This window comes from Lasiosphaeria miniovina (genome assembly GCF_030549165.1).
Source record: "Lasiosphaeria miniovina strain SMH2392-1A chromosome Unknown B0T26scaffold_6, whole genome shotgun sequence".
Lineage (NCBI taxonomy): Eukaryota > Fungi > Ascomycota > Sordariomycetes > Sordariales > Lasiosphaeriaceae > Lasiosphaeria > Lasiosphaeria miniovina.
The window spans coordinates 1,617,604-1,625,572 of record NW_026848225.1 but is presented as its reverse complement, the minus strand read 5'-3'; the positions used below and the strand labels follow the sequence as shown (position 1 = coordinate 1,625,572).

The following is a 7,969-nucleotide window of genomic DNA, read 5'->3' as shown; positions in this document are numbered from 1 at the left end:
CACACGTACACCGCCCACCGAGGTCCTCATTCAATTCAATACTGTACTTGCTACAGCATGCCTTTGGGTACGTCGGCTAATTCAGCTTTTTTCGGCAGCCCGAGAATGCTTTAGGCCACTACGTATTCTCCTTTTGCTTGACATGGGACATCGTCCTCGAACAGACTTTCCTCCCTAAGCAAAGCCTATCCTCGTTTCAACACTCCAGCCGGCTTCGCTGCTAGAGCGAGCAACAACATGGATTCACAACTGCAGCTAGGCATCGTCAGCACCAAGGCCGAGGTCCCTTTTGTTCCCTTTCTCGCCGGCCTGACGGCATGGGTTTTGTTGAGACTTGCTGCCGAGACCATCGTGCGCCACGTCAACCCCGAGTTTTTTGAAGACCTCAAGCTCGACATTCGGAGGCGGTACGATCTATACTTCGGCACATGGCTCGGCTTAATATTCAAGGCCGTGTCGATGGTGGCATGTACGACGGCTCTACTGACGACGTCCGCCGAGACCGACATCGCCGGCCTTGCGAGGCCCCTCAGCGCGGAAGAGCAGTGGTGTTGGGGCTGCCGGGCTGTTCTATTCGTCCAGGAGTTGCCGCACTACGTCTCGATCCCCGAGCTTGTCGTGCACCATATGCTCAGCATTGCTGCTATGATTGGGATCCTCGCCTGGAACTTTCCGCGTCGCCAGATGTACCTCATCTGGGCAACGCTCCTCTCCGAGTTTGCCAACAACTCTCGCCGCCTGCTCAAGATGCATGGCCGCCTCACCCCACGCCTCAGTGTTTGGCTGTCAGTTGCCATTACATTGAATGTCGTGTTGTTCCGCGTCACGGGAGCTCTTGTTGCCATTGTCTGGTCGCTGCAGGGCGGGACGAATAGCCTCGCTCTCGTCCTCAACGTTGGAGCCATGAGTATCTACATTCTATACATGCTCAGAATGTCGGCCCGCGAACTCACCCGCTCAGAGCTACTTGCCGTTAGAATTGGGAGTCCCACCAAATTAATCGTTGCTGGGAACTGGGAAATCAATCTTCTCGGTATATTCCTGGGGCTCGGCATCGTCTGCACCGAGGTTTCGGCGCTGTGGATATACGAGGCCAACGTAAACCACCTCACCTCCAAAGCCGAGATCCACAGCATTGCGTGGGCTTCGTTACAAGCCGTGATTGCTGGCCTTTTCGGTGCCCATGCTACGGCTTGTCTGGTGAGGTTCTCAGTTGTGCCAGCCGAGGCAGAACAGAAATCTCCCAGAATGTGCATGCAAGGTGGCCTTGTCTTCGCCGGAGCCGTCATCCTTCTCAGCCCAACCATGGAAAGTACAGTCGACAGAGGCACTTTTTTGTCCTGCATGTCAATGAGCTTTTTGTTGCTCGAAGCCATCGGTCAGATCGGATATCTGTATGCCGGAAGCGGGCTAGAATCGGAGAAGGTTGGGAGCTGCGTAACCTCGAGAGAGTTGACTGCCGCCTCTCCCACCACTGGCACTTCACAGGATGTGAGCAAGGCCACCGGCTCGGCAGTGCTGTTGGGCGAAAAGCTCCAGACCAAAACAACCGTCGCAGCTCCCACACAGCTGCCCTTGCCCTTGGTGGTCAGCCTCCTCTGCAGCATAGGCTACTGCGTTCTGTTGGGTGCCAATTTTTCAGGCTATGTTGGTCTCTCCCAGGCCAGCGCCATTGCTCTTGTTGCTCAAGGTACCGTTCGCGTTGCGGCTTACTGTCATCGCAAGGACTCGCTCTCGTCGGTGGAACTCCCTTTGGTCAACCGCGTCGTGCCGTGGGGGGTGTTGTCGTCGACGATTCAAATGGGCGTTGCCGCGGGCCACCTTGCTTTTCTAGAGTGTATGACGACCCCCGACATGACAAATCGTTGGGCCTGTCTGGTATACCTCAGATACTACTCGTCACTATTGATCGGCTTTGCCTCCGCCCGATATGTCGTTGCATTTTGGCTACAGCCTATGGCGTGGGGAGAGGAGACGAGCGATGCCTTTGCTGGAGATGGCAAAGAGAAGGAAAGAAGGGGCAAGATCATATCGACTCGCAACATTGCTGCTGCTGCAGGCATGGGGCTCTGCTTTGTCATGGCCGCGGGCGACTACTTCGAAGCCATGCCCACTGTATTGACATCGGTTGACCAGGCGAATATTTCAGCACCCCAAAGCGCCATGTGGAACGCCATCTCGTCGTGGCAGTTTGCGATTTCAATACTTGGCGCGGCATTATTTCCGGTAGTGGCCGTGCAGATTTCACATTAATATGGGATGAAAAGAATGGTTGGAAAGCAAAGCAGGTCTTTGGGTATGATTTAAGGGGGTTTAATATCAACGCTTGGTCAACAAGGCGTACTTAATTTGGTAGGTTCATTTCAAATTCCCAGAGACTCTGCCTGGAAATGTCTTTGTGCAGGGAAGCAAGTTCTGGTCTGAAAAGTCAGTGTAAATAAGAACTGTAGCGGTGCACTCAACTTTATCTTGTGGTGTTTGTCAACTGGAATGGGGTATTTGGCTTGGTAGCCAACAAGCAGCTGTTCTTCGTCTGTATTTCCCGTGCCTTGCGGATTATTGTTGACAATGCCCCTGACCGGTCCCCATCCCCTTTCCCCCTCGAGCTACGGCGACGACAAGTTTGTAGCGTTGCCGACAATTGCTTAAACCTGCCCGACCGATTGCGGAGACTGGAGCTCGCGTCAAAGAGGGGAAGGACAGAGTGAGTGGTGTTGGCTTTGCCTTCGCTTGACTGGCTGCTAGTTTCCTTTCATCACATCGCTTCAGGTAACAGAAACCGGTGTCGTCTTATTCCGTTATTCTCGCTTCGACCTGGCCTTTTCTTCTTCGACACCTGACCTGCTTTTCTTGTTGGACTAGACTAGACTGCTTTCTCTTCTACTCTGTCTGTTTTTCTCTCAGACCCGCACATGTATCACAACCCAACCCCCCACCGCGAGTGCAATTGCGTGACGGTGTAGAAGTTCAACCTCCTGCCGCTCGCTGTTTTGGTTGCGTAAAATCAACAGGCAAAGAGGGATTGACGAGGGTTCTTTTTTATTGTTATTCCCCCCCCCCTTTTTTTTTTACCAATTGTATTACCGAAGACGAGAAAAAAAAGCAACTTGCCAAGCGTCGCTTCCCCTCCTCATCCTTCTCCTCCCGCAACCGCAACCGCTTCGCTCTCCAAAATCGGACTAGACGCTGTCGGTCGGTGTGTGTGCAGAGATGACGCCGGCACGGATAGAGGGAGAGAGAGAGTTATTACTCGCTCTTCCTTCCAAACTCATGTTTGTTTGTCTGTCTGTTTTGCTCGCACCAACGGCACGGCGAGCTGCTCAGCTCAGCAGCCACAGCGCCGACCGACGACACGGCTTCTTCCCTCCCTCCATTGCCTCCATCCATCCCCCCGAGATATCCGGCCGGCAAACTGAGTAAGGCCGTCAGCCACAGAAAGAGAGAGACGGCAGAAGTCTGCCGGCGATATTCGGTGAGTTTTTTTCTTCTTTTTTTTTCTTTTCTTTTTGCTTCTCTTCTCATCTTTTTTGTGTATCGTGTCACTTTTCTCTCTCATATTTGCTTTTCTCTTTTCTCTTGTTTCTTTTCCCCTGCAAAGGACGACGTACGTCAGCGTATTCGCGGCAAACGGTCACGCAACACATCACATACATGGAGGCACAAATTACAACACGGGCAAAACGGTGAAATAGCGTACAAGACAGAAAAGTCAAGAGCACTGCTACGGAATTCTTGAACCCGTGTGAAAGGCCAATGAACAAAAAATGCAGTGGTAGGTAAGGTAGCTAGGCCCCCGTCCATCCCTGCTACCGGAGGGTGGAGGGAGGAGGAGGCAGGCAGGCAGGCAGACGGGAGGGAGCGAGGGAGGGAGGAGGCGGCGCAGAGTGAATTGAATTGAATGCCTGGGGTGGTGGTAGTCGGTCGGTAGTGAGCAAAAAGAGAGCGGCCGGGCTGGTTTGGCTGGTGTCGTTTCAGAGGGGCAACCCGTGATCGCGACTGAGCCTCACTGACCCCGCGATAACCACACCACGCCATGATACATAAGATTATTATTTGGAGCTACATGGGTATTTCCAAAAATCAAACTGCGTGCACGCGGGGCGGTAGGTCTGTCTGTCTGTCTGTCTGTCTGTCTGAGGCAACAAAAGGGCTGGGCCAGGGCCAGGGCCATTTCATCCTCGTCTCTTACCACGTTATTCTTGTCTCGTCCCGTCCGGCCCAACCACTCAGCCAGCCAACCAACCCGATTAAAGATCAAGAAATGAATAAAGGCAAGACTCGCTGAAACGATAGGTAGGAAGGGAGGGAGTGGAAACCGGCAGTCAGGAGGCTGGACGCGAAAAAGAAAAGAGAGAACGATCACGCCGTTAGTTTAGAGCCAACCAGAGAGCAAATGCAATTACCAGCCCGCATCAGGTCAGTCAGTCAGTCAGTCACTAGTTCTTGGCGGGCGAGTGAATTCCATATTCTAGCACGCATTCTGGCCCGAGTGCCTAGAACGCCCTGGGCCTGCCCTGGGCCGGTTTCCCGCCCCGAAGGCGGTGGGGATGGATGGCGAGACGAGGGGGGGTGGAAGCGAGCAAGCGAGCGAGGCCGAAAAGAGTTGCAGACAGAGACAGAGACAGAGACAGAGTGAGAGCGAGAGCTGCTTTGGGGTTTGGTTGCGCTGCGAGGTTCTCGGGACTCGGCCAGCGTTTGCTCGCTGACAGCAACCGGGAAGGCAAGGGGGAGGAGGTGGTGAGAGAGAGGGATGCGCCCGAACAAACTGACAACCGGTGACTGAGAACTGACAACCTGCACACAAGTTCGGACGGAGCCCAGATCTGTCCACACACTCTCCCTTCCTACAGGTACAACATACAACATACCTAGCTACCTGCCTTGCCTTCCATACCTGTCTCGTCATGCCGCCAGCGTCGTGTAACCGGCGCGTGCTCGATTTAATGTATAAAAAAGGCTGCCAACGCCGCCAACCTACACTGGACTAATTCGGGTTGCTCGGGATAGAGTGTTACGTAGATGGCAGGCTGGGAATATAATGAGAGAAGGGGAAAGACGGAGAAAAAAAGGCATGGTCCGGTGGCCGGTGCAGACAAGCGGCGTGGTGAAAGTGTTTCACGGCGATCCAGCAAACACAAAATCAACGATCGGCACACCTCTGTACAACGCACGTTGTCTCTTGGGAAATTCGTCACCGCCGCGCGCCGCGGCAGCTTCTCATTTCCGTACGTTGTGGGTGTGAATGAGAGACCCGAGCCTCTTTTTTTCAGCCCCCAGAGCAGGCCAGGTCAGGTCAGGCCAGGTTAGGTCAGGTCAGGTCAGGTCAGGTCAGGTCAGGTCAGGCCAGGTCAGGTCAGGTCAGGTCAGGTCAGGTTAGGTCAGGTCAGGTAGTGTAGCCTCAAGCGAACCAACGCGTGACGTACATACAACCCCTATGGAAGGAGTTGCGTATATCGCCATGTATCGAATATGTATCAGAGGCGCGGGCGCGTAGCGCGATCCAACGTAACCATCGGGACAGCCTGTTGAACCACTTTGAGGTTGGGGGACGGGGAGGGGGGCTTGCTTTACGACGACACCGGCAGGAAGGATACACTAAAATTTAGTTCTGTCTCACTGCGGCGCTGCTGCAACCACGAGGTGATGATGACCTTTTCCCCAGGAAGGAGAAATGAGACTGACGAGAAAAAGTTCCCTGCAGTCAGTCCAAAGGCTCGGAAAATTTGTAATGGTAAACTCCCGAGGTAGGAATGAATGCTTGGTAAGAGGGAGGTTACGTCCTGTTGTTTGTTGGGTGTGTTGGCTGGCCGTTGGGCACCACGACGCGATGGCGACGACAAGCCCACCACTGACGACTGGCGCGGGTCGCAGAGTCGAGAAACATGACGCGCGATCGCGGTCTGTGTCCGTTTGCTCTTCACATTGGCGGACCGCTCTGGCCCAACCCCTTTCCAAGTCCTGGGAGCGAGCGGAAAGGAAGAGGCGTTGTGTTGGGATCGACACGACTGAGGCCGTTTGCCATCCACCTCTCTCCATCCCTCTCACCGTCTCATTCTCGTTGTGACACACGGACAGACGAAAAGAACAAACCATGGAACGGCTTCTGCTATGTTCGTTCGCAATGCTCTGGCATGGTGAGCAAAAAGGTCCGGGCCCTATCAGCTGGCCGTCCGTCCGTCCGTCCGTCCGTCCGTTCATACCCCCGTCCGTACCCCCCCCCCCCCCCCCCCCCCCCCCCCGCGCCGCCCGCGGGAGGGACGAAACGAAACGAAACGCGCCAGTTGCGCGAAACAGTCACGCAGCAAACACGCGCTTGGGGCGCCTTCGGGACTTGCTTGATTCAGATCCCAAAGAAGACAAGATCTGTCTGTTCTTGTCATGAGGCGTCTGCCAATTTCCTCTCCTTCGCCGATCCCGCCCCGCCCCGATTCGGCCGTCGCGGGCAGCGGAGTGCTTGTCTGTGTTGTGTCAGTTCTGAACAGTGCCCAAATCCACAAGTTAGAGGCAGTCGCCGCCATAAGCGCTCTAGCTGCCGAGCGTGTGCCCTAGCCCTCCGCCTTCCGGGTAAATTGGCTAGCTGGGATGATCCGCTACATGGGGCGCCCAGCTACACCGGCCAGTCGGCTGGGCTTCCAGCAAAGCGATTTAGCCGGCCCTTTAGCCTTCGCGGAGAAGGGTGCGCCTCAGCCTGCACAGAACCTGCCAGGCAGGAAGAGGCGGTCAGGCGAAGACCCTGGAAAGCCTACCAGTCTGTTGGAACGGTACGGTGTACTTCGTAGTTGGCTTTTCGGGGCTGGCAACAGAGCATGCGCAAGGGGGTGGTGTTGCTTATTGTCCCCGATGCACGTCTCCGTACGGAGAATTAAGTATCCATCTGCCACCTCGGGACCGGATTTCCTTGCAAAGGCCCAGAGCCAGTAAGTAGGTGAGGTAGCTTCCATCTGGGATGACGGACCGTTTCACAGACGGTACTGGCCAAGAGCAAGCCAAACCTAAGAACAAAGGTGACATAATAATAAAGAGAAGAGAGACAACTCAATACTAGGTACGGAGTGGTTTCTGGACATCGGTTAGTCCTTCATACGTACCACGTACCACCCCACACCTAGTCTTGGATCCTTGAGAACTCAATATCCATCGGACTGAAGTATGCGATCTGCCTCTCCATCTCAGAGCCATCGGTAAGTCGCAGTTTCGCACTCATCCTTTTCTCGGAACTTCTGTTGTCTTTCCCAAGTGGGCCTCATAAGTTGCTCGCGAGACATAACGTATCTGTATCCGAGGATACAACCTACGCCACAGAGGCAACCATCTTCAGCATCTCTGTTGTCTTGGGAGACCTGTAGTATTTGACTTTTGGGTTGAGCAGGGAGGCCAAGACGTAAAATCTAACTGCCGTGCTTGCCGTCTGGTGTCTGTCAGCATTGCAGCCTCAAGAATGGCTCTCTCATTGGCTATGCAGGAGCGCGGCAAGGCTCACCGAGTCCGTCTCACCTTCCCCGATTTGCCTCTCGACTGAGATGGGGGAGTAAGTCTGACCACACCCCCACAAACTCATAAATGACAGCATATTGGCCGTAAGAAAGGAACGGACCGAAACATTGTAGCCCTGTTTCCCCGGAGCGGTGGCGACGTGATTGCTGCCTGCGCACCCTCTCAAGTTACACGGAGGAAGGACGGAATCGTGGCCTGCCATCAAACAGCTCCCATGTCAGATGTTCATTCTTCAGAGCTGATAGCACTGCACACCGACTCTCTCGGGGCTGGTTCTCAAAGCCGCAGCCAGCACGCCAAAGGGATCAACAATCGTGTTAAAGATGCGGCTACACAGCAGGAGGAATGGTCGCTGCGATGAGTATTCTGGTCTGGGATTGGCCGTGACCAATCCAATTGTTCGGTGCTCTCCAGATGACCTCAGCCTCGACGAGGCTTGAACCCCCCTCCCCCGGAGACCCCCTTCCCCCCATTG

The 7,969-nt window shown here is 54.6% G+C and overlaps 1 protein-coding gene across 1 annotated transcript; it reads left to right on the top strand.

Moving 5' to 3' along the window:
• The first annotated feature begins 484 nt into the window (after window positions 1-484).
• Window positions 485-2,571, top strand: B0T26DRAFT_721619 (uncharacterized protein). Its single transcript, XM_060442557.1, has one exon. It carries the CDS (start codon window positions 628-630, stop codon window positions 2,251-2,253), a length of 1,626 nt encoding a protein of 541 aa, XP_060292763.1. The 5' UTR covers window positions 485-627; the 3' UTR covers window positions 2,254-2,571.
• The last annotated feature ends 5,398 nt before the right edge of the window (window positions 2,572-7,969 follow it).

What these genes read in the sequence shown, in the direction of transcription:
- B0T26DRAFT_721619 (XM_060442557.1), top strand. Translation starts at nt 628, where the DNA reads ATGCTCAGCATTGCTGCTATGATTGGGATCCTCGCCTGGAACTTTCCG.